At 51.1% G+C, this 25,996-nt stretch overlaps 1 protein-coding gene across 19 annotated transcripts in view; it reads left to right on the forward strand.

Annotated features, from left to right (window-relative positions):
- ZFHX3 (zinc finger homeobox 3) overlaps nucleotides 1–25,996 on the forward strand; it is a 514,090-nt gene that overhangs the window by 405,751 nt on the left and 82,343 nt on the right. For 18 of the 19 annotated variants that reach the window (XM_064670437.1, XM_064670430.1, XM_064670429.1 and 15 more), the window contains 2 exons: nucleotides 20,613–23,359; nucleotides 25,405–25,901. In XM_064670437.1, the coding sequence (XP_064526507.1) occupies nucleotides 20,659–23,359; nucleotides 25,405–25,901 (3,198 nt within the window). In that variant the 5' untranslated portion in view covers nucleotides 20,613–20,658. Of the gene's footprint in view, nucleotides 1–12,834; nucleotides 16,580–20,612; nucleotides 23,360–25,404; nucleotides 25,902–25,996 lie in introns of those variants that run through there. The other variant, XM_064670448.1, reaches the window with a different exon arrangement.

Here is a 25,996-nt window from a genome sequence, read left to right on the forward strand (position 1 = left end):
GGGTGTGTGGAGAGGAGGGAGCAAGCCCAAAGCAGTCAGTTTTGCGCTCTCCTGCAGCTCACTGAGGAGAGCAGGAACACACGATGGGGACACGTTGCAGTGTCTCCAGACCCCTCCTAGAGCAGGGTAGGTGAGGGCTGTGAGTGCCCCCTGTCTCCCCAGGGGTCCCTGCTGCGCCGGTGGCCCGGTGCAGGGTGGATCACATGGCTTTGCTGGAGGCTGATCAAGTATCAACCTGCTGTGGTTGTGGATGGGCTTTCCCTGCCACAAAGCTCTGGACACAGTGTGCCTGTCCCCCTGCCCTGCTCTTGTCCCAAGGCAGGTGTTCCTGTTTGCAGTCCAGAGCCAGAACTAGCAGCAGGTGCGTTTTCTGGAACTCACTGCTGTGTGTGGTGGCCGTAACCAGAGCTGGGACCTGGTGTGGGAGCCCATTTGGAGACCTCTGGGGACCCAATCACTCTGCATTTCAGCAGTACTGGCTTCCTTCAGACTCTTCAAAAACTGTGGCAAAAATCAATACAAAAGTAGATTTGATGGAGGGGAACAAAAGGAAGAGGACATGTCAGCTTCCAATGCCTGCTAAAGCGCAGCAGAGGGTGAAGCAGCAGGCGCATCCATTGGGATACCAGATAGCCAGGATGCTGGGTGGGACACCTTGGGGTGCCGGATGGCTGGGGTGGCAGGTGTGACACCTCAACGCGTGCTTTTGTAGAGGTCCCTATTGCTTATTCTAGTTTGTTATAGACTATTGCTAATCTTGTTCAGCAGTTGCTCCTCTTAATTATTGGAGCACCTTTACAGAGATGTAGCAGATTAATCCTTTCATGTCTGCTCACTACCAGAAGAGATTGCCACCATTATTCCTGTGCTGCGAAAGGAGAGGTTGGAGCAGGGAGAAGCAGGGCTAAATTTAGAAAGCCTGCACTCACACGTGCTGCTCTGTAGCTGTAGAGGAGCGTATGGTGGCAGGTACCAGTGTGAGCAGTGAGTGTATGTGCAGCAGGTGAGGCTGGGGCAGCCCAGCAGAGTTTCACAGGCATCACAGCCACATTGTGGCCTGCTGGGCACGATGCCTCGGCAGCCCCTCAGCACATTTTCAGCAGGGAAGGCAGGTCCGAGGCATCACTTATCTGGTCCTTGCCTTGCTGGAACACAAATATTAACTGACAAACAGTTGCATAAGAAACAGCCCGTTGGCTTATCTTCCAGTGAAAGAAATAAACGGGAAAAGTAGGAAAGTTAACTTATAAGCTAATGAACCTCTACTGTGCTGGCGTTAGTGAGGCCCGAGGCTTGCATAAGGGCTGCTGGGCTTGCCTCCCAGAAACTCATCTTGGAGGAAATAGAGAAATGCTCCCGTGTTAGACATGCAGGTTGGCTGAGTACGTAGGTGCTGTGGTGTAGCAAGTGCCAGCTGCCCAACACAGTGGGGCTAGGTCCTTGAAGCCCTTTGATTTGTGCTGGAGAGCCCCTGCCCCAGCACTTGCTCTACCTGCCTCCACTCCCAGCTCAGGTGTTCTCTGTAACGTGGTCACAGTCCTACATGTGGTTCCAGCTGAGGCCTTGCAGTGCTATTAACATCCCCTTTATTGCTTCCTTGTTTCCACAAACACTCTGAACAACATTTGGAGATCATGTTTGCCACTTGCCCAGTTGCATCCTTTGGTTCATCCTGACCAGCACATCAGTCTGTCTCCTCCTATGTAATTCCCAATTGGTAAACCCTGAATTTACTGCAGAAACTCAGAGTTTTCCTGCTGTACCCTTGGATTTAGTTCCTTTCTTATTATTCTAGACCTCAAATCCTAACTTTCTCCTGTGTAATATTCTGGTCTTCTACTGTGTTGGATGTGCTTCTCAATTTAATTTCATCAAGGATTGGTGTTCTCTGCTGATTGGCAGCAAGGCCAGCAGCGATGTTGGCACGATAGCTCCCGAGGCCTTTCCGAATTACCTCTATGCAGGGCAGTATTCTCTTTACATCATCTTGTTGTCAGCTGCTCCTTTCTGCCTTTTTTAGTCATAGCTAGTGCCTATCTTCTCTAGCGTAACCCTGGTGTGCTGTGGAAGAAGGGACAGTTCTTTCAGTAAGAGAAGACACTGGGTTAGTTTTTACAGTGTCTTTGATAAACTTGCCTTATATTTGATCCTGGTTTCCATTTTTTTGCTGTGTCTTTTATTATTCTTCCCTTCACAGTTCTGTCTGTTAGGAGAAAACCCAATAAATGCCACAGCAGTGTCTCCCCAGTCCTGTTTGAGCATGGGTATTTGTTGTCTGTACCCAGTGCAGTTCCTGAGCTGATGGATTGTTACGAATATCGGTGTTAAACGTGTCTAAGATGTACTTGGCTATTCTTAATTGTTTTGGACTGTATAGATCTAGATTAGATATGAGGCACTGGCATGAGTTGCCCAGAGAAGCTGTGGCTGCCCCATCCCTGGAAGTGTTCAAGGCCAGGTCCGAGGAGGGTTGGAGCAGTGGAAGGTGTTCCTGCCTATGGCCAGGGGGTGGAATGAAATGAGCTTTAAGGTCCCTCCCCACCCAACTCAGTGTGTGATTATGGGACAGCTGTTATTGTTAGCTCAAATCATGAAACTTTAAGAGAAAATGCAAAGAGGGAGAAGGTATCTTGAGGTGAATGGTCATGTGGGGGTGGAGCAGTTCTGTGTGTGCTGGTGGGTTGCAGTTGTCTGAGCTAAATCTCCCTGGTTTCTGGGTGCTTCTGGCTTTTGGAGTGGCTCCTTCATGTTTCTCTGCTTTGGAGTGCTGCTGCACTCACGGTTTTCATTCCATCTCCCTCAAGAAAGGTGGGGGCATCCTGGTCATGGGTGGTTCTAGTTTGGAAAGGCTCATTCTTCACTGACAGAGCTGGGAAAGCAGTTGAACCTGAAGTCGTTGGGGGCTAGTTCACACTGCTCATGGGTGCCAGTGGAATGAGAGCTGGGGTGTGAAGTGGGAAGAGGACAGTGCTGTGCTGCTGCACCCTGGGGTTAAGAGTGAAAGTAGTGATTTGTGTTTTCCCCATACTTGAATCTGAGACTTTAAACAAGAAGTAAATTCGTTCAGTGAATAATAGAAACTTAAATGAAATAGATTATTATTATTGAAACCTTTGAAAGAATACAGATTGTCCCAAAGCAGATGTTCCTCTGCGGGGCTGTCCCAGCCCTGCTGCTGGAGGTGGCTGGGAGGCACCAAGAGGTCTGGACTGAGCAGATCCCACGTTATGCCTCAGGTTTCTTTCAGCACGTTCAACACTGGCTGAATGACGAATGCAAATGGAAAGGTGGGTGGTGGGAGCTCCTCAGCATGGCCAGCAGAGCTGGGTCTGCGCTGACAGTTTGTCCTGATCTTCCTTTTACCTTTGTTTTCACTTTCTCTTACTACTTGACTAGAATTCTGTTGCATTTACAGTCTGCAGTTGTGATGTGCAGGGTCAGGGGTGGTTGTCCCACAATATGTTCTGATGCCTTGTGCTGTGCATAGTTCTGAGGTGGTTATTGAGCAGCTTCCTTGTGCCTGGCCTGCTGTGATCTGTGAAAGCTGGCTGCTATTCCCTGTGTCCCTCACAGCGCCCGTGTGCCAGCATCTGACATGCACCAGGTCTCATTTCTGCAAGGAGCTCCCAGCGCCAGCAGTGCTTGATCCGCTGTCTGAGCCGTGGCTGTGACGGGTCATTCTGGCAACTGCAGCTTGTGATTAAAAAGAAAATCAGTCACTGTCATCTTGGACCCCAGCACCAGTGATCTGACAGTCCATGAGGCATCAGCTTCTTCCTGATCAGAGGATCTTAGATTCAGGACTGCCCCAAGGGTTGTCCTCTGACTCAGGCAGCTACCAGAAAGCTCATCTCATTTCCTGACTAGCACAGGCAGCCACACCATTTCCCTGCCTGAAGAGGCTGCTGGGAGACCCAGCAGTTTTTGATTGGATCTTCAGGGCCTCAGTGTGTAGCTCTAGAAAAGCAGAGGGTTGGAACTGCAGCTGCTGCTGTGTGGCCACACCCTGGAAATTCCCTTACGTCCTCAATGAGGTCAAAGCTGTCACCTGAGTTTTCAGGCAGGGTAGGACCGCTGGCTCTGGCCTTCAGCCTCACAGTTCTCGTGCCGGACAGAGGCTGTAGCTGAGGTCATCTCCCCCCTTTAGAAAAGGGAACTAGTTTCCAGCTCTGCTTTGGGAGCACTGAACTTCCATCTCACATGACCACTGTCAAGGGTGGCCGTTCTCTGGTTGCCAGAGCTCTGCCAGTGATGCTCCTTCTCACTCTCCAAACCCATGGACCTTCCTGCAGCCCTGGCATCTCCAAGGGCAGGTGCCCCTGCGTGAGGTGAGTGGGGGCTGCTTCACTCCCCTACCTGGCTGCTCAGAGATTCCCGGAGGTCCCAGGTGTCCACATATCTTCCGGAGAATGTACGTCTCCACACAGAATACAAGCTGATGTGTTTTCCAGAGCTGTAGTCCTTGGAAAAAATGTAGTCATACAGGGTTAGTTTTCATCTTCCTTCTCATTCCCACTTTCTGTGGTATGTTAAAATTGGATTTTAATTGAGCACCTTGTTCCCAGCTGTATCTTTAATGCTGGCATTTGCTGTGACTTCCAGAGATGTTTTAAATAGGATGGAGAGTCATCCATAGGATCATCTACAGCAATGAGTGGTTCACATCAGGAAATGATTTAGGAGGAGAGTTAAGGAAATGTTATTTGTAAAATGTCTTCAGCTTATCACATCCTTTTAAGAGATGGGGTCAAGGAGCAGATGGGGCTGAGCTCCAAGGAGGTGGTGTGTGTATGCATATGGAGGGGCAGATTTTAGGGAGCCTGGGAAAGGCTCTGGCGTTATCTGTGGCAAGAGCAGGGCTGTATAGCCCACCAAATGCTGCTGTCGTGGACTGGGAAGGCTTCAAAGGTCCACTGGCTGGGTTTATGTCCCTGTGGAGCTGGGAGCTCAACTGCAGCTGATTGGACTCCAGCTCCTCCTGATACAGTTTGGCTCATGGTGTCACTGAGAAGAAAGGACCTGAATTCAGTTGAGGATGAGGGGAAGGACGTTGAGGAGGAGCCTGATGCTCAGAAAGCTCAGGGACATACCTGTAATAACCTATGGCTTGAAAATAATGTATTTCCTAATTTTATTGGTAAACAGAGTGCATGGGGCTGTGAAAAAGTGTGCAAATTACTTCTCAGCCTCCCTTCTGGACTGATTCCCTTGGATCAGCTGACAGAGAGCGATAGTCACTCAGCCTTTGACGCTTAGGAGGCTGGTCTGGATAAGTAATGATTCCTTTAGGCCTGGCTTCCTGGAGTCATCTCCTTATCCTTGTTCACCCAGGTAATTAAAACCTTGCCTGGGAGCCAGTAGCAGGGTGCCTGCTCCTGCACATGGGGAAGGGGTGTGGGGGAAGGAAGGAGTTTGTCTGTTAGAGACTTGTTGTGTAAATGGGTTCATTCTTCGTGGCTTGGCAGAGGGGAGCAGTGGAAAGGAAGGAGCCGCAGAGTGACATTGTTCTGAGGGGCCAGCCTGGGTGATGGGGTGAAACATTGCCCCCTCCAGCCCTGGGTGGGCACTGGCTGCGAATGGGGTATGGCAATGCAGAGTGATACCTTCCTGCAGCTCAAACTCTTGTCCCCCATCTTTTCATGGTACCTCTGCTACAAACCTTTGAAAGCCTTGAGCTTTTCTCAGTTGGGGTTTTGCTTTTGAAAGAAAAATCACTTTTCATGTGGGGGTTTGAATTTGAAAGAAAAATAAGGAACAGCTTTCCCATTTAGCATCTGTTCAGGCTCTTTTCAAGTCACTTGGTATTTACCATATTGAATTTTCTCTTAAACCTCTGCTCGTGTTGCCCTGTATATTGCCCCTTTTTTAATTTTTTTAAATAAAATCAAATGTGCATATTCTGGTAAAGTACTACTTCTGCTCTCAGCGTGGGCAGGATGTGGCTAAATTGGGCCAATGAGTCCTTGGTTTTCCTGAGGAAACTGTTGGAGAGTAAATGGGTCTTCATTGGTGTGTGATAATGAAGTTGCAAGTCTTGGAAAAGCTGCACATTTTTCCAGCCTATTTTATGACTGAGAGATTTGTATTTTTTCCCATTAGTAAAGGTGACCTGTCTGACTTCTGCCACCTTCAGGAGTGTTGGCCGTGGTTACTGTATGTAATAGTCACCTTGTGTTGTCCCTGGAGCATGCAGGCATGGCCAGCAGTTGAGTGTGATTTAGGCAAGAGTTTCACACATCTTTGCTATTTGGAACTTGGATGAAGAGAAAGAAAGAAGCTGCCTTTGGAAGTGGAGACTGGCTTTCAAGCCTCCTGTTCAGATGGGTTATGGTGTAGAAGTGGAGGATTTCCCTCATCATTCTCTTCCCACTCCTTTTGTTGCTGATTCCAGCATGCACATCAGTTCAGTCATTGAATCAGTTTCTTCCTTTTCTACATACATTCAGACCTAGTTGCAGGAGATGGATTTATCAGATAGCTCAGACCTGCTCTCTCTCTGAGGAGTTCCTCATCGTTTGGCCTAGGAATGGGAAAGTCAGAATAAATCTTGCTGAAGAGGCTTTCCCTGTTCCCTCTGCCTGGGAGGCTGCCGGAGCCCTCACCTGTTGGAGAGCAGCCCCGTGTTTGTGGGGTTGGGAGCCAGCGCTGTTGCCCCTGGGGCTCTTGGAGCGCATCCCGGACTCCGTCTGTTCCAGTCTCCTCTCACTCTGCCGTGCACCTTCCCTCGCCCAGAGCTAAAACAAGGAGCCAAGAATTAATTGTTTTGTGTCCTTTTCCCCTGTGTTGCATTGTGGTCTGATCAGTATCTGGGCTCATTGGGCACTGGAGGCATTCACTTCCCCTTCTCCAGAGACAGCTGTCAGAATGCTTAGCAGAGGCTCGTGGTCCTTACTGAGTTCCAAGTGCTGGACAGAAAAGTGCTGTTCCCAAATCTAGGTGCCCAGGATGTGGGTGGGAGGGCATGGGCTGGGAGCTGGCACTTGGAGTGCTCCGGATATGTGTGCAGGACCTGGCGTAGCACTGGTGGACAGGGGTTCTGCTGCCCTGGCCTGGCTCCATGGGCTCCCAGCTGCTCTGGCTGGGCTCCGAGGGCTCCCAACCTGGCTGTGTCGGCTCCTGCACTCCCCTAGCTCCAGAATAAGCCAAGGGATCCTCTGGTGCTCGTGTTCCCATCCATTACCACAGGTGGCAGACCATATTCCGTCTGGGTAGCTTAAGTAAACTTTCCAAGGCAGGAAGTGTAAACAAAGATTAAATAATTAAATAAAGTTAATTTCACATTTATGTGAAATTCATTGCCATGGAATTTAACTCAGTGTTCAGAAAAGAGCTGTGAGAGAGGAAGAGGGAAGTGGCTGTAAAGGGTGAGGAGGAAGGAAAATGTGAAGGGGCACAGGGGAACCCAGGTGACTTAAAGGATTCCAGATTTTAGTGGAAATTATGATATTAGTGTTATTTTAAACCTTATCATTCAGCTGACTTTAGGATTTCTGGAATAGTTCTGGAATGCTGTTTCTGACACGAGACTTGTGTTCCAAGTCCAGACTCAAGGGGTGGTAAAGGCAGCGCTGCTGGGCAGCTGCAGTGGGACTGTGTGGGACACAAGGATTTGGGGAAGCTGAGAGGGAAGAATCTTGGTCACCATTTCATGTGTGTTCTGCCCTCCTGGGGCAGAGTGGGGTGCTGAGGGTGAGGGCTCCCCAGGGACTGCAGAGTCTGGGGGCTTTGAGAGTAGTGTGGTGGCAGCTTGTCAGTGCTGAGGGAATAGCAAGGGGTACGAGAGATGAGGTTTTGATTAGTATCGACTGAAGTGTTTTGGAGCTTCATGGCTTATTCCTAATTAAAGGCTGGAGTCTGTGGGTGCTGTACTTGCAGGGCTGCTGGGCCAGTGGCAGTGGCCCTGGGACAGCCCTTTTGTCCTGACACTTCACCTCGCTGTCCTTCTGCTTTCTTCAGAATGGCCAAGGCTGCCTCTGGGGGCTTTTTTGTGGATGTTTCTCATTGCTGGGTTTCAGATCAGGAGTCCATGTTTCTAGTAATTACGCTTCATAGGGATCTATTTTCTTATGTGTTTAATAGGGTTCCGTCTTTCAGCTTGTGCTTGGCCTGAACTCTTGAGCGGGGGCCTTCCATGAGTGAGATGGGCATTAAAGTCTTTGATTTTCCTCAGGGCAATTACTGTGGCCGGGTGAGGAAGAGGAGGCCGTTCAGTGGGTGATGAGGGCAGAGGCATTAAGACCCTGTCATTAGTAATTAGTTCAGTGTTCCAGGTTCCCGAGTTCAGTGGCTGCTCACGCTGTGGGGATCCCCGGGTGACCCGCGGGCTTTGAGCCGTGCTGAAGAGACCTCTTCAAGGGAACTCCTTTAACCAGGTGGTTTGTCTTTGAGCTCTGCTGAAAAATTGGGTTTTGAAGATGAGAAAAAAATTCCCTTAGTGCACCTTTTAATTGTTCATTTAGGAGCAGAGCTCTCCTCCAGCTGGGAGGGCTCAGGGCTGCTGTAAAGTGCTAATTAAAAGTAATAGTGATAATGAAAACAGATGTTTTCAAGGAAAGTAAGTGGTACTGGGGCCCCAATCTGCTGTCCCTGGCTTCTCTGCGGGAGAAGAGTGAGCTGTGTCCTCAGAACTGCAGGTCCAGGGGAGCTGGGGAAGGGGACTGGATTGCAGGCTGCTCCTGCTGCATTAACAAGTGGATTGGTCCGGATAAAGCACAGACATGCAGTGCAGCCCTGCACCCGGCACCGGCTCGGAGCACCCCTGGCCTCTCTGTGCAGAGGTGGAGGGCTGGGTGTAGGAGGGGTGAGCTGAGGCTGGGACCACCATAATCCTGGGTGAGGCTGCTGCTGATGACTTGAAACTTCATCAGCCCCCTTTGGCTGCGTGTGTTGGTGTTTTTGGTTTGTTTCAAAGGTTGATCTCTCTCTCTCCTGTTGCCTGGAGTGTCCTTTCCAGGGCTTGGTGGGGATGTGTGGATGTCTGAAAGACGTAGCAGTAGCACAGGTCCACAGAGAAGCTTTGGCTGCCCCATCCCTGGAAGTGTTCAAGGCCGGTTTGGATGGGGCTTGGAGCAACCTGTTCTAGTGGAAGGTGTTGCTGCCCATTGCAGAGGGGTGGAATGACATGAGCTCTAAGGTCCTTTCCAACATGAACCATTCTAGGATTCTACAGTTTCCCATAGGGGACTGGAGGATTTACAGCTTCAAGCTAGTTATTTGTCCCTCCTTGGCTTGAGCTGTTGAGGTGCTCTGTCCGTTGTTGCAGTGTCCTTTATTTTCTCCTGCTGTATGGAGGAGTAGAACAAAGTTCTACTAGAATATTGTTCTAGAACAGGAGAGGAAAAAAATCAATTGTGATGGAAATTGGCTCATTCAAAGGGTGACAGGGAAGGAGGTCTTCTCCCTTGTCCACATTTTAATAAGAAAGGATTGTTTTAATCTTGTTTATAATCAGATTTACTGAGAGTTTGAAAAAACAGCCCCAACTCCTCGAGACCTCTGGGATGAATTCTCTGGGGCTCTGCAACCCATCACCAGTGTTTGGGCTGAGAGGGGACGAGTTTTAGAAGCTCGTGTCTAGATCTCCAGCCTGTAAGGCAGCAGCTGTGTGACATCACATGTTCACTCACCAGAGTGCTGGATTTGATCATGTTGTCCATTCCATTATTAACCTTTTCACTGCTCTGTGAGTGAGCTGGAGAGCCATCCTCATAATCTCCTGTAGTACAGGTATGCATGGGAAAGAGCAGCTAAGAAAGGAGGACTTGGTTCAGGACGGAAAGATGAAGGAGTTGTGAGGAGGTGTAAGGTTTTGTCTTTCACCCTGAAAAACTTGGGCAGAGAATCCTTGGCTGACCATACTTGTGGAAGAAGTGGCACCTTTTAGAGGAGTGGGAGGCACCGAGGAATAGGGGATGAAGGGGAGACTAGAGGGAGTAGAGAGGTTGTTCTGATCCTGACGAGGGAAGGCATTAAGAGGAGCTAGAAGCTAGCTCCTGTGGTCTAGTCCAGGTTCGAGGCCAACCTACAATAAGGCTGCTCAGACTGGTGTAAAGTTTGTTTTGCAAATGTCGCCTATGATTATTTAGAGAAAGTGACTCAGTTGCACAGGAGCAGCCAGCCAAAGCAGTGGAGGTGGCACCGAGTGCTGCCTGCAGCCTCTAGTGTACAGTCCTTGGGGTTAACACTGAGATGGAGCTGTCAGAGCCTTGTCTGTACTGGGAGATAATGGGACCCATACTCCATAATTACTACCCGTGGAGCTGCTGACAGAACCCTGGAGCTTCAGCCCTTGTTAAACTCATTTTCAGCTGTCACTTGGCCGTGGTGGCAATGGAGCCTGGGTATGTTAAAGCCTCTGTTCCTCCTCCTGCTGATGGAGGAGCAATAGATGCTTCTCCAGAGCAGATCTCACTGGACAGTTTGTTTGGCTTCTCTTCTAGAGGCCAGGGGATACACGTTACTGAGTTTAATCCAAGAGAAGCTTTTTGGTATATGAAGCAACTTCAGAAACAAAGTGTTGCCTTGCTGTCTTCTGGCAGATCAGCTGCTCGTCCTGCAGACACACGGTGACAGGGGACAAGCTGCAGTGTGTCACCTGTTCTGAGGTACGGCCTATGTGCACATACACCTGATGGATTTCCCACACTGAGTGTATCTGGAGTTCAGTCTTCTCAAAAAGAATTCTTAATGCATTGCACAAGAATTTAGGTCCTGAAGGCATAAACTCTGTTAAATCTTGTTAAAAGGATGTAGGAAACTGTACAAAGTCCAGAGTAGAGGTAAAAGTAATTAAAATACTGAAGGAAATGTTTTGGAGTGGGAAGTTGAGTTTAATTTTTAGCTGATCAGGAGGAGGATTCAGAACTGAAGTTACAGGGTTTGGTGTTTGAGCTCTGTTTTCCCTGGAATGGGCGCTCCAGTGGAAGGCGAACGGAGGGTGTAGGAGTGAGCCTCAATATCGGTGTGTGTGTGATAAACATTTCATGGGCTGTCTCTGGTAGTGTGACCCTCTCCATGCCAATGGTAGCTGGACTGTGGAGGTGGCTCGGGCTCAGTGTGTGGGCACAGCAGCGTGTTGAGGGTGTCACTGGAGTCAGGGTGGCTGCAGACAGAAGGTGATGCTCTGGCAATTCTTATTTTGGTAAAAAGCTCAAGACAGCACTAGGAGCTTCTTGCAGGCACCCTGCAATTATCATAATAAACAGTTTTATCATCTGCTTGGCAATCAATAATGTGGCTTATGCTGCTTTAGTATCTCACTGGTATTGATCACCTTAACAACTGTGCTGCGGTCGGCTCCCGTTAACCCCTGTGCTGCCAGCAGGCCCAGCCATCCTGACGGGCTCAGGGCTCACCTGTCACCCACGTGTGTGCAGCAGGGGACAGTGGGGTGGGGCAAACCCAGTTTAAGTCAGAGGCCTGATGGAGGGATTTGTATCAAGGAGTGAGGAATTGAGTGCATATCCTGTGTATGGGGTGGCTTAAAATAGAAGGATTGCCATGTGGTGCTCAGTTTGCACTCAGAGGAGTTTGCACTTGTAATAGTGTTATGTGGTGTGTGGTGCTTTGTCAGAAGGGGGTTCCCTGAGATCCCTGCGTGTCCCCAGACCCCTGCATGCCCTGAGAGCCCCACATGTCCCCCAGATCATGGCCCTTGAAGAAGGAGGGCTGCTCTCTCCAACAGCTTTATGGGACTGGGATGGGAGCATGCAGTGGACATCCCTTCGGCTTCTCCTGGCTCTGCTGGGACTGCCTGAGAACCGGCCAAGGCACTGACGTGCCAGCACCACACACACCTGCCTGACTTGCAAGAACAAACGCTGTGGAATGGGCACATGCTGGGAAACAGCCCCGGCCCCACAGCAGCTTCTGGGCTGAGCTGGGGCAGTCGGGTGCTGCTGTGTGTACCAAAGGCACTGTCTGGGCTAAGTGAGCCCATGGGGGTGCTCTGAGAACATCACCTCTGCTTCTGGCAGCACAGGCGGTGATTAGGAGTATCAGGTTAGTAGCTGACTCCATTTTGGGAGGAAGAAAGATGACTTGCTGTCAGCATCCAGATGGGGCTTTGAGGAAGGATGGGACTTTCTGGGATTTGGGTATACCTAGCTAGTTGGGTCTCATGGCCCAGTATTTCTCCTAATGGAATTTCCCATCATTTACTGCCCTGCTGATTTCTGATCAATGAAAATAAAATTGCATTGCCTCCTGAGAGGCTCCATGTATGGCTGCAGCCTCCAGCTGTGTCAGTTCCGGTAAGATAATCTCATCAGGCGTGCAAGAGGGTAATAGGAAATAAAAATAAAACCCACAATTAGCAAGAGGCCAAGCAGCCAAGTAACGCTTTCAGTCCTGGAGGTCTGGAGACGTGTGCGTAGCAACTTCCTTCCTTGTCTCCAGAGGTGCCTGCATCCCTTGCAGTGTGCTGTGCCGCGGTCCTCGCTGGGCCCTGAGTCCCTGTGCATCCACCGGGCACTTCTTTGGAACCCCCATTTACCTGGATCCGTGTCAGCTCTCCCTCGTGAGGTGGTTAACTGGTTCACAGGTGTTTGTTCCGAGGTGCACCGGGGATGTAGCAGCTGATGGAGTGGCTACGTGCTGTGCACGTGGAGAGCACGAACTTGAGACTTTGAGCCATCAGGCGGTGCATAGGTGTTGACTCCTGATGGTTGCTGCAATCAGGAGGGTTTATTTTGGCCAGATAAAGAAAATGCTCAGGCTATATGTGAGGTCTGGAGCAGGGTGTTGTTTTGGGAGCAGATGAGTGTGTGGATGCTGTTTACAGGAGCACAGGAACCCTTGGATCTGCAAAAAGTTAACCTAAAAGGTGCTAAATGGGGCAGTTTCCCAGCTGTACCAGTAGGTTTCTTTACCTGTTTTAGGGTTCTTTAGGTTATCTTCCAGTGACACAACTGTAACCAGTGTTTACTCCGTACTGAAACATGAATGGCCTGTGTGAGCCGACGTCCCGGTGACCTTTGCAATGGGACTGTGCAAACCCAGTGTGTAGTGCAGAGCTGATGTATCAGCTGCGGTGTTTGTCTGAGCAGCCAGTGGAATGGTTACAGAATGACCTAATGCTTCTGAGCCCGCTGTCCCGATCCACAGCATCGGTTTTCCCGAAGGGTGGGAAGGAGCAACTGAGCCCAGAATGCAGCAGCGACTCTGCTTCCTAACAAGGACTGGATCTGAGCCCTGGCAGAAGAGATCCGCATGACTTATGAGTTCTAACTCTTACCCTCGGCTTGGCCCTTGACACTAGTCTGGAGCGCACATGTTGTTTGGGTAAATCCATAGGAGGAAGGAGCATTGGCAGGATTTCTTCCCGAGGCGTGCAAGCCTGCGTGTGTGGAGCATCGCTGTGGAGCACACCCCGGCAGCGAAGCAGTGACTTTTCCGGCTGGGCTGCCGAGGGTTGGTTGTGTCTTTTCCTGAAGCTGTGTGGCAAGGCTGGAAACTCTGAGCAATTCAGTGCTTCTCCCTTCACAAGCATCTCCAGGTGTTTGGTGGGGGTAGGGCTTACTCAAGGTCTTGCAGATGTACCTGCCCTCTGTGGAGGGACATGGGGCCCCAAACGGAGCTGTGGCAGCTGGGACTGGTAAGAGCCACTGGATGGGCACTGAGAGGACAGGGCAAACTGCAGCCAGTGGCAAAAGGACAGGACAGCATGGACCTCTTTCCAAGGCACTGGGGCTTGGGGGACCAGGGGACTGTGGGGTCTGTGTGACGGAGTGAGGCAGTTTGTCCTCAGCAGCTCTTTGGTTAGTTTTGGAGTTGGGTCAACAAGAGTGCACCGAAAATGCAAACCAGATGCAAATGTAGTTATTTATGCAGCAACATGGGCTGGGAACAGCCTTTGACAAGAACGGTTGGGGGTTTGGAGCAAAGGGGTGAATTGCACAACAACAGAATCGTGGGATGTGTGATGTTTTGAAACAAAACCTGGCACTTCTGTGGTGTCCTACACAAGAGGAGAGGTTCCTGCAGGACCTCAGAATAAGCTCTATGCCCTGGGAGCATGCAAATGCCACATCACGTATGAGCTAAGCAAGTGCTTCTCTTTGTTGTGTAGAGAGAAATGCGGCTGAAGCCTGTTTACCTTTGCTGCAAAATACTCTCAGTGCAGAGAGTCTCTCTGGAAGAATAAACGCTCTTGTCCCCAGCTGCTCATGGAAAGCCTTCTGGCCCTCCTCGGGATCACTCTGCTCTCAATGGCAGTGGGCTGAGGATTAGATAAATATTTTCATGTGTAGTGCAGTAGCTGGCTCAAAGGGATCAGCAAACTTGGAATAATAGTTCATAACAAAATGCTTTCTGAAAAGCTTGCCTGACTTGTGTTACTCCCATTGGCTCAGTTTTATCTGGTGTGTAGGACAGAGGGAAAATGTGGATAATGTGGAAGGTTCACTTTTTCAAGGAGCCCCTCTCACTCAGTTTCATGCCAAGTGCTTGAGCCCTGCAGCTTTCAGCCCTGTTTTGTTCAGCGTTTCCTTTGCTTCCTGCTGCTTGAAAAGCTGTTTATGCTAATGATGCCGGGAAGATCTGAGGGACCGGCTGTGCCCGTGGATGTGAGCCCTGTGTCAGCCCTCGGGTCCCTGTCCCTCCAGTGAGTGCGCGCAGTGCAGCGCCACTCAGCGTGCCGGGGCTGGAGCACTGCGGAAGGCCATCCCTCCACGGGGCTGTCTTCCTGCTGGGGGAGGACTGTCCAGTCCTTTTGAGGTGCCTGATGGATCTTTTCTTTCTGTAGACCATTGTGTGCTGCCTCATCCCCTTCTGGGGCCTCCGGCCCTTCAGGACCTGTGGGCTAGAATCCCTCAGAACGAGAAAGTTCACAGCGTTCACAGGGACTTCCACAGAGGCAAAACTTCTTCAGTGAAAGGGTGATCAGGCACTGGCACAGCCTGCCCAGGGCAGTGGTGGAGTCCCCTAGAGGGATTTAAAAGATGTGTAGATGTGGCATCTGGGGACATGGGTTAGTGGTAGCCTTGGAAGTGCTGGAGGAACAGTCAATGATCTTAAGGTTTTCTTTCCAACCCAAATGATTCTGTGGCTCTGTGAATTCTTGGCTTTGCCAGGATAACAAACCTGTTTGCGAGGACTTGCAACTCCAAGAGTCTTTGGAACCTATGAGTCAATATTGGTTAGATGCTTCTTCCACCAGCAGGCAGGTCTGGCTTGCTAATTCTGTTCCCTGTGCAAAGGTGTTGAACGTGGCCACGCGTCCAGCTGGAACAGGCTGGCACTGAGCAGAACTGTGTGAGAAGTCAGAGCTGAGCTTGGGCTTTTGGTTAGTAAAGCCTTACTGCAGAAGAGGAAGCAGGTGAGATGTAGAGCTTGTTCAGGATTTGGCAAGACTGATACCTTGCTGTGCGTACTCGTCAAACCACGTTTGCTGGTGAGGCAACTCCACTGTGCTCAGGTGTGTGCCAAAACACAGCTTGGTCTTGATTGGAGAGGTGCAAGATGTGACTTGCTATGGGAAAGGGAGAAATTAGTTTATAATTTCTTCTTTAGAATGTTGAACTTGGCAAATAAATATCAGTACTTTCAGGATTTTTCTTCTGGTTAGGAATTGCATAAGAGGACTCCCAAGGCACTGGTGATGTAAAATGTTGACGGAACCCCCTAGCTAGAAATTACTCTTAACGCTGTGCATCTGCATTCCCTGTTACGCTCAGGTTTTGGCTTATAAGAACTGTTTTATCCTAAATTAAGTCCTGTTGCAGAATCCTCAGCACTTCCCTTAGGCTGGCCAGTATCTTTCTGCTTTCTGGCACCTTATGAATAGGAGAGAGTTAGGATCCGTGTCTTCTGTTTAGCTTACAAGACAGAAGCTTTTTACAGAACTAGGAGTTGAAACTCTCAGTATTGCCACGCAGCTCGAATCTCCAGCCCGTGTTGCCGAGGAAATGTAAAAAGATCTTTCTATTCTAGGAAGTGACTCTTCACATATTTGTGCGATAGCAGCTGCTGCAGAAATCACATAAAATGACAACATGCTCCTGCCACCTTGTTTTACCCTCTTCTGTGACTGTCCTGCTTGCCAAGTGAAGCAGCATGTGCTCACCTAATTGCAGGCAGTATCATAATACATATGCATAAAGGAGCAAAATTAAAGTTGCTTTGGCAACATACATTCTGTTCTTTCTTAATTTTTGAATTCTCGATCCTAGGCAATTATTTTTATCATGTCTTTCCATATGCAATTTCCGAAGTGTTACCAGAGTGCTGTGTAGCACACCAGGTGCGGGAGGCGACACAGAAAGCTTTGATGCTCCTGATTCATTGTGTCTGCTCCAGAGGGACACAGTGACTGCCTTGTGCACCCCCAGCTCTTGGGAGCTTTGAGCATACCTGGTCCCAGGGATCACCACTGTCCCTTCCCAAGCTATTCTGTGTTTCTATGACCATGAAGTTGAGTTGGCTTCTCACTTATCTTTGATATGTCCATCCCTAGTTTTTAGGCTGGAACAAGTGTCATTGAGTGCCATTGCTGAGACAGGAGCTTCTTGGCTGAGCTGGACAACCAGCACTCTTCAGGCTCTGTCCTTCTGAGGATGCTGCTGAAGGCCAGGCTGAGCGTGTAAGGAGGGGTGTGCACAGAGTGTCTGAGCCCACCTTTAGTCCTGTGCTGTCCTTGTCCTCCTGCCTCTGTCCCTTTCAGCTTCTCTGAGCCACCAGCACCCTGGAGGTGATGGAGGGCTGGAGCACTTCCCCATGGCTAGGCAGAGGGAGGGAGGGCAGCCTCAGAGGGTGTTGGACCAGTAACGGCCATGGGTGTAATGCATCTGCTTGTATCTTCTCCCTGTCCTTGGTGCCCTTTTTTCCATGGTGCCATGTGGGTCATTAGCCCAGGGAACAGTTTCTCACTGTCTCTTTCTCCTTTTGTTTTCCTCCTTCCTCATTGCTTCCAGTCTTGGTTTACTGCCAAACAGCCTCTTGTGAAAGGGCCGCCTAATTAACCCTGTGCTAATTAACAATTTAAAATTACACAGCACGGCTGTTCATATTTAATTCTCGGGAAGCCTGGGCAACAGCAGGAGCCCCCTCCTCCCTCCCTCTCCATCCTTGCCGCCTGTGCCGCTGCCAGCATCCCCAGGGGAGGAAGCAGCCTGGTGCTGCAGGCCCGGGGTGCCCAGAAGCCCCCAGCTTGTCAGAGGGTGCAGGACATTGCTTTAGTGCCAGCCACTCCTTGGTGGGAGTGTTGCTGGAAGGTGGCACATCTGTCCCTGCAAGGATGGGGCCAGGGGCTGGAAGGAGGTGACGGGGGAATGTGGGGATTGACTCCCTGCATGTTTTGCACAGCATGGCTGTGCAGCCGCCAGCCCTGGTTGGTGGGAACGGAAGCGTGGGACACACTAGTGCTGTGCTGGCACCTGCACCTGCCATCCAGGTGTGGCTGGGCTCTGGGCCACCATGTCTGCCTGACGGAGCACTCCTGCCCCGCGGTCCCTGTGCTCCCCCGGTCGGTCCCACATCGGCTCTGAGGGGTTGCAAGGAAGGGGCAGGGGCTCGGGTGAGCCATGGGCCAGAGGCCAGGTGGTCACAGCAGTGGGAGCAACGGTGGGACACAAAGCCGGAGAGGGGACTGGGAGAGCCCTTCCATGCTGCTGGGGCGATGGGAGCGCAGGGAGTCTCCGGCACTCAGGCTGTTCTCTCTGTAACTGGAGTTCATTGATTTTACGGGAAACCATGTTTACAGACAGAGTGCTGATCGACCTGACGAGTTGACTTCTGCCTCCTTAAGTAAGAACTACCTTTTCTTATTGACTGGCTGATAAACAGAGCGGAGAGGGCGGTGGGGGGGGGGCAAACAGGAGGTGTGGAGCACTCTGCAGTCCGTCTGTCCTCCCAGACTCTCCACGTCTCATGCAGGTCTCTTAGGAGTTCTCTGGGGTGGAGGAAGATGCAGGGCCCACGATAGCAGACTAATAACTGCATTGCGCTCCTGCTTAGAGCCTGGTTTGCTTTAGCAAGGAAATTGCTGCTTTCAGCTTAAAGAGATGATTCCTGCAGCTCCTGTGTGAATAGAAACAAATACTTCCATGCCTCATCCTCCCTCAGCATCTCCCTACAGGAACAGCTGTGGTGGTAACTGAACAGGCAGGAAGAGCTTGGGTTTGTGCAGGGTCTCAGCCTGTGTTCGGGGCTTGGGCTGGCCATTTTGGCTCTGAGCTTTTGCACCTGCCCTGGAAGGGTTCCTCCTTCATGTCGATGAAAGGGAGAGAAGATTCCTTTGGCGCAGCTCCTCCTGAGCTGGTTAACTTGGAGCAAGTGGAGGAGAGCTGTTAAAGAGAGCCAAGGCAGAAAAGCCAACCAATTAATTGGAGCGCGCGGGTCTGCCTGGCCGGGCCGGGCCGGGAGAGAGATTGGCTTTCCTGTCAATAAACAAGTCCCCAGTGCAGCATCAAAGCCGCAGTCCTTTATCAATCGCGGCCTCCTCTTCCCGCATGTTCCTGTAACTTACCAAGCATTTATTACATTGATTTTCCAATCAGGCTGTTAACCCTCCCGCCCCTCCAGCCCTGCTAACCCTTCTGGCCCGGCTGTCAGTCAGGCATCTCCTGCCAGTCAGGAGTTCTCAACAGCAGAGCCACTGTGACTCTGGCTGTGTCTCACCTGGCTGTGTGTCCCACGAGCTGGCCATGCAGGCCAGCGCAACACTCCGCAATGTCTAAAACCATTGCTGGGTTGTTGTCTCGTGTCGCATTTTGAAGTCTGGGTAGATATTCCCAAAACTTCACTTGGCAGAAGTATGAGCCTTATGGAATTTCTTTTTCCTCATTTTCCCCCAAATGAATGTGTTTTGGTTTAATTTGGGTTGCAGTTACCAGTACAGCAGTAGTAGTTAGACGGAGAGAGTAGCCGTGTTGTGGGAAGGTGAATGTGCTGCCTCAGTGCAGAAGGATCTGGGATGAGTTTGAGGAAAACACAGAACTAAGGACAAATATTCAGTGGAGAGAGCCGTTGCACAGCTGGAGCGTATTTTGGCTCAGGGGAACAAAACTGGCTGATGAAGAAGTCAGAGCCTTTTGGCATCAGGATTCTGGTGCTCTTCATTCTTATTCTGCTCAGTGCACCAGTTTACTGTTATTGCAGATCAAACCCCTTTTTATTCCCAGTGCAACTGCAGAGGCAGCTGCATATGACATCCAGGGAAGGTGGGACTGGAGGTGCTGCAGGGTAACATCGAGTGTGAATGCAGTGGATGATGGCTTCGTTGTGCCTCTGTGTCCTTCGGTAGGCATCCTCTCACGTGGGCTATGAGAGCATTACTTTGTCTTCCAGGGTAGTTGTAAATGCTTTTTCCTTAAGCTTCATCAGAAGTGAAATATAAAGGGAAGGTACAAACGTGAGGGAAATTAGCGGAAGTGTGTCTGGCTTTGTGTAATAAAGGAAAATAAACTGGGAGATAGTGAAACCAGAAAAAAAAGAGATAACACTGAATGTCGCTCCATTTTTTTGCTTGAACTAATTGAGGTGGTTCACTCAGTGCTGCTGTGGCACATCACCTGCTTTGCAACCGCTCATGTCTTTTCTGGCAGGTTTCCAGTCCTCTTCATACTTTTTGTATGAGCCGAAGAGGGCTCCATTAGGATTGCAGGGCTCCATTAGGATTGCAGTGTTGGAGTCGTTGGCCAGATACAGCAAAGTGGGTTGCAGTGACAGGGAGCCCTGGATGTCAGCCATGCTCAGTAGCCCAGGCTCATTGGCCACCCTGCAGTCGGCAGGAGTCCTCCAGTCTTGTTGATTTGGCAGAATGGAAGTAGTGGGAAGGGTGTCCTCCTTCTTCTCCTTTTCCTCCAGGACCTGCACCCGCCATTTTCCTCTGGGGGTGAGGGGAAGCCATCCATGTGCAGAGGCTGTCCCTTGCAGGATCTCCAGGAGCTTCCTGGAGCATGGTGGGCTGACCCCTTTCCGATCTACAAGACAGACCCTTGTCAGATCTGGAATTTCCTGTTTGGTTTCTCTCCTGACATCTCTCCATTTAAACTCTCTCCAGAGCAGAGCAGTTAAATCTCCTGTGCATACCAAGCGCTGTTACTCTAAAATCGCTGTGAGTTGCTCTGTGTCTTGAAGTCTCCCACAGAGGTGCACATGTGGTAATGCTGGATCTGTGCTTCCCAAGCCACTAACAGAAAGGAATCACCAAAAAACCTAGCATCTGGCTTAAGGAACCGGAGAGTATTGAGTTTAACAAAGTTTAAAACCCCAGCACTGTTTTGTTGTCATGTCTTTTTTTTTGTTTCTGTCAGAAGCTTTTCTGTGATATTTTTGTATGTTTTTTGAAGATACACGGCCTTGGGAGTGGCAGTACAGGTCCTACAGTCTTTCTGCCACCCGCCTTTGGGGAAGCTGCTGGAGAGGTTTTCGCCACCTTCTAGACACCTTCAGTTCACCTCTTTTCTTCCTGCTGCCATTGTGTTTCTATTGCTCATTCCCAGCTGTGTGTTTCCCAAGGCCGGTCTGCCTGTCCCTGGCGCCTGTCTGGGTGCACCAGACCCCACTTTGGTCCTGAGGAGCAGGGTTGGCAGCTCTTGTAGTGGTGGGGTCTTTATGGGAACAGTCTCTCCTCCCTGACTCACCTGCCTCTCTCCTTCTCTCCCTGCCCTCAGGTCCGAGCTGTACCGGGTGCAATGAGCGCTCCGTGCCGGCCCTGCCATGGAAGGCTGTGACTCACCTGTCATCCCTGGGAAGGACAATGGGTGCAGCATCCCTCAGCACCAGCAATGGACTGATCTCAACAGCGCCCACCTCCCCGACCCAGCCGGCAGCATGGAGCAGCCCGCGGCGGAGAGCCGCGGCCCCCTGGACAGCCTGAGGGTCCCCTTCCCCGAGCGCGTCCCCGAGAGCAGCACGGCGGCGGGTCCCGGCACCGAGCCCACCGGCAAGGAGGTGAGCTGCGGGCAGTGCGCCGCGTCCTTCGCCGGCCTGCAGAGCTACATGGAGCACCGCTGCACCGGCACCCGCCCACCCCCACCGCTGAGGGGGGAGAGCGGGAGCGAGAGCAGCGAGGACGGCGAGGAGGAGAGCGACGTGGAGAACCTGGCTGGCGAGATCGTCTACCAGCCCGACGGCTCAGCCTACATCGTGGAGAGCCTCAGCCAGCTGGTGCAAAGCGGGGGCACCGGCGGCAGTGGGACTCTCCCCTCGCTGCTCCCAAACTCTCTGCCCAAGCAGGGAGAACCCTCCGCCGCCGCTCCCGTCTACCCACAGATCATCAACACCTTCCACATAGCCTCATCCTTCGGGAAGTGGTTTGAGGGCTCAGACCAGGCCTTCCCGAATACCTCAGCCCTGGCGGGCATCAGCCCCGTCCTGCACAGCTTCCGCGTCTTCGATGTGCGACACAAAAGCAACAAGGATTACCTGAACAGCGACGGTTCTGCCAAAAGCTCCTGCGTATCCAAAGATGTTCCCAACAATGTGGACCTGTCCAAATTTGATGGCTTTGTGCTCTATGGTAAGAGGAAGCCCATCCTGATGTGTTTCTTGTGCAAGCTCTCCTTTGGGTATGTCCGCTCGTTCGTGACCCACGCCGTGCACGACCACCGAATGACTCTGAGCGAGGAGGAGCGGAAAATTCTTAGCAATAAGAACATCTCCGCTATCATCCAAGGGATAGGCAAAGACAAGGAACCCCTTGTCAGCTTTCTGGAACCAAAAAACAAAACCTTTCAGCACCCTCTCGTTTCCACAGCTAACCTCATAGGCCCTGGACACAGTTTTTATGGTAAATTCAGTGGCATTTGCATGGAAGGCGAGCAGCCCCTCCAGGCTGGGGCAGCCAGCGGAGCGGAGCCACCGTCGGCAACAAGTGTCCTGGCCCCCGGTGCGCTCCTCAACCTGGGTGGGCTGACCAGCTCGGCTCTGAAGACTCCCATTACCTCAGTCCCCCTGGGCCCACTGGCTTCCAGTCCCACCAAATCCTCGGAGGGAAAGGACCCTGGGGTGGCAGAGGGGGAGAAGCAGGAGGGGGGCGACCAGGACAGCCTCTCGGAAAAGGCAGAGCCAGTTGAGGAGGTGGAAGAGGAGGAGGAAGAGGATGTAGAGGAGGAGGAGGAGGAAGAGGAGGAGGAGGAAGAGGAAGAAGATGAGGATGATGAGGGTTGCAAAGGACTGTTTCCTAGCGAGTTGGAGGATGAACTGGAGGACCGGCCCCAGGAGGACGCTGGGGCTGTGGCAGGCAGCGGCAGCAGCAAAAAGGACCTTGCTCTCTCAAACCAAAGCATTTCTAACTCTCCCTTAATGCCTAACGTGCTCCAGACCCTGTCACGGGGCACAGCTTCTACTAGTTCTAATTCTGCTTCTTCCTTTGTCTTTGATGGTGCAAACAGGAGGAATCACTTAAGCTTTAACAATGAGGGCGGCGGAGCCAGCGTGGCCGAGGGCAGCAGGAGGCTGGACTTTATCGATGAAAGTGCCAATAAAGACAATGCCACAGCACCAGAACCAAATGAGAGCGCGGAGGGCGAGGACGGGAGCTACATCTCCCATCACCAGCATGCTGGCCCCCTCTGTGAACTTGGGGGTGGGGAGTGCCCTTCGGGGAGCGGCGTGGAGTGCCCAAAGTGTGACACGGTCCTGGGCTCCTCGCGGTCGCTGGGTGGCCACATGACTATGATGCATTCTCGCAACTCGTGTAAGACACTCAAGTGTCCCAAGTGCAATTGGCACTACAAGTACCAGCAGACGCTCGAGGCGCACATGAAGGAGAAACATCCTGAGCCGGGCGGTTCCTGCGTCTACTGCAAGAGCGGGCAGCCGCACCCGCGGCTGGCGCGGGGCGAGAGCTACACCTGTGGTTACAAGCCCTTCCGCTGCGAGGTCTGTAACTACTCCACTACTACCAAAGGCAACCTCAGTATTCATATGCAGTCCGACAAGCATCTCAACAACATGCAGAACCTGCAGAACGGAGGGGGAGAGCAAGTCTTCAGCCACACCGCGGGGGCGGCAGCAGCAGCTGCGGCAGCTGCGGCGGCCGCGGCCGCCAACATTGGTAGCACCTGTGGGGCCCCCTCCCCCACCAAACCAAAAACCAAACCTACATGGCGGTGTGAGGTGTGTGACTATGAGACCAACGTAGCTAGAAACCTTCGGATTCACATGACCAGTGAGAAGCACATGCACAATATGATGCTGCTTCAGCAAAATATGTCCCAAATCCAACACAACCGGCACCTGGGCCTCGGCAGCCTGCCGTCCCCTGCTGAGGCCGAGCTCTACCAGTACTACCTGGCGCAGAACATGAACCTTCCCAACTTGAAGATGGACAGCACTTCTTCAGATGCACAGTTCATGATGGGGGGGTTCCAGCTCGATCCCACCAACCCCATGGCAACGATGACTCCATCTCTAGGTGAGGCTGAAGGGGTTTCCACCATGTCCATGTGTGAGGGAGGGATTGTGATTTACTTTACTCCAAACCCCTTCTGCACAGACAGGGCACTGTGTGCCAGACCCCTTCACTGGCTCTGTGGCCCTCCGAATTGCCTTTGTGTGGTGGTCGAGGATGGAGGCTGCGCAGTCCAGACCTCTCATCTGTGTTCCCTCAGTGCAGTTTTTTTCTCATGTAGGGAAAACATGTGGCTTACCTAGTACTTTTTCAAGAGTTTTTGTAGGGAGCTAATGCAATGGCAGATACGGGTTACTGCTGCCATGCATTGAATGTTCTTCCCTGTCATGGAAAGCATCCTTACTACAGTATTTCCTGAGGACTTCTCCTGGGTTTGGTGAGGAGTGTGAGTAGTTTGCTGGGTGGCTTTGAGAGAGGGTCCAGTCGGCTGCTGGCATTCCCAAAAAGCAAGTGTGGGGTTGGTTTGTTCTACACTGTGTTGCCCTAAGAAGACAAGGTAAGCAGGTTTGAGAGGGATGATGAGTTCAGTGGAAGGGGTGGTGTTCCTCTGCTGAAGAACTGATGTTCCTCTGCTGCCAGCGTGAGAGACAGGATCAGAGGCTTTTGGAGCTCAGAGCCCCTCCTTACTGAAGCATAGGACTGTTGTGAGAGAGAAGTGGGAAATGATTTAACTGAAGTTTCTAAAAGTACATGACAGGACCCTGGATGTCCAGTACCTGCCTGGAGAGTGGTTTGTGAACTGTGCACTTGGTGGTTGCAAATCTCACGCTGAGGGTTGTGGAGGGAGGCCCTGCCTGTACCAATAATCAGCTGACCCCTTAGACTCGGATACGTACACTGTGAGCTTTACAAGAAGTGAAGCAGAACTTCCTCATTTTTACACTTTGGTCCAAAACTGGATTTGAGCAGAACATTAATAATTAAGAACTCTGCTTTTGGTTTTTTCCTGCATGTTGAGTTCAGGAGAGAGTGATTTAAAGAGCATTTCCTTCTCGGCAAACAGGTTGCAACATAGGAAACGAAAAGTTAAGGAAATAACATCTCTTTTTGGTTGACTGAGGAACTGTTTACCTGAAGGTTCCTTTCATAGGATTGTTAAGCTGAGCTATGACATCAGATCAAGGTAAAGTACCAAAAATCTGCAGGAGGAGATAAATGTCTTAAAAATGGAAAAAGAGAGCAAGGTGGAGCAGAGCTCCTGGTTGGTCTCTGTGCTTTAGCATAAAAACTCACTAGAAAGTTTCTCTCTCTGCATCTTCCAGGTGGCTCTAGTGTGAGTAGGAGCTTGTTGTGCTCAGTTGCTGTTGAGTGAGCAGAGTTGAGCTTTGGTTTGAAGAGTCCATCTGACAAACACAGGGTCCTGCTGGCTTTCCTTGACATGATCTCACGCTCACACTAATTATTGTTGTCTTTACCTTGTCAACGCTGGTTTTAGACGATTCTTCACCATTCTGAACTCTCGGACAAGAGATGAAATCTAATAGTGCAGGAGTGGCACTTTGCAGGAGGTTTTTGTACACGCCATGTTCTGCACTGTTGCCGACTTGTGATGGCAGTGTGGTGACCTCCCCGTGATGCTGCCATCACCTGGGCTTGTGACTGTTGGCCTTTGTTTTACTTGCTCACGTACTGTGTGAAGTAAGATTTGCTTCTCCAGGTAGACAAGAAAAAACAGAATAAAGTGTTAATGCTGTTCTTGAAGTGACCATGGAGACTTTCAGTGTGGTGCTACAGAATTCTTCATCTGAAAGTCCACAGGGGTTTTTTTGCCACCTTTGATGGGCAGAGGGCTGGATGATCCTTCAGCAGGTGGGTAACAAGGGCCACTGCAGTCCCTTCCCAGCCTTCCACGTTGGCTGCAATGACTTTCCTTCAGCTCTGGGGCTGACCAGCAATGCAGAGGAGTGGGCGAAGGGACAGCTGCATGTTGTTTCGCTGTGTGTTTGTGGGTACACACGCACTGGGAGCAGCTTATGTTCTGCTCCATGTTTCCCTTTTGATAAGAATTCAACCTTTCTGACCTCTTTCTCCCTTTCTTCTTTGTGCAGTGGGTGGAGAGATCCCGCTGGACATGCGGTTAGGTGGTGGACAGCTGGTGTCTGAGGAGCTCATGAACTTGGGTGAGAGTTTCACGCAAACAAACGACCCGTCTCTGAAGCTCTTCCAGTGCGCTGTGTGTAACAAGTTCACTACAGATAATTTGGACATGTTGGGCCTCCACATGAATGTGGAGCGAAGCCTCCCCGAGGACGAATGGAAGGCGGTGATGGGGGACTCGTACCAGTGCAAGCTCTGCCGCTACAACACGCAGCTCAAGGCCAACTTCCAGCTTCACTGTAAGACGGACAAGCACGTGCAGAAATACCAGCTGGTGGCACACATCAAGGAGGGGGGCAAAGCCAATGAGTGGAGGCTCAAGTGTGTGGCCATTGGGAACCCAGTCCATCTGAAATGCAACGCGTGCGACTACTACACCAACAGTTTGGAGAAGCTGCGTCTTCACACCGTGAACTCAAGGCATGAGGCCAGCCTGAAGCTCTACAAGGTAAGAGTTGGCTTTGCTTCATCTTCCTTCATTTTCCATGGAGAATCTATGCTGAACCTGAGTGGATTGTGATCCTTTGGAAATGAGTTGCTCAG

The sequence above is a fragment of the Pseudopipra pipra genome, chromosome 14, assembly GCF_036250125.1.
Source record: "Pseudopipra pipra isolate bDixPip1 chromosome 14, bDixPip1.hap1, whole genome shotgun sequence".
Classification (NCBI taxonomy): Eukaryota; Metazoa; Chordata; class Aves; order Passeriformes; family Pipridae; genus Pseudopipra; species Pseudopipra pipra.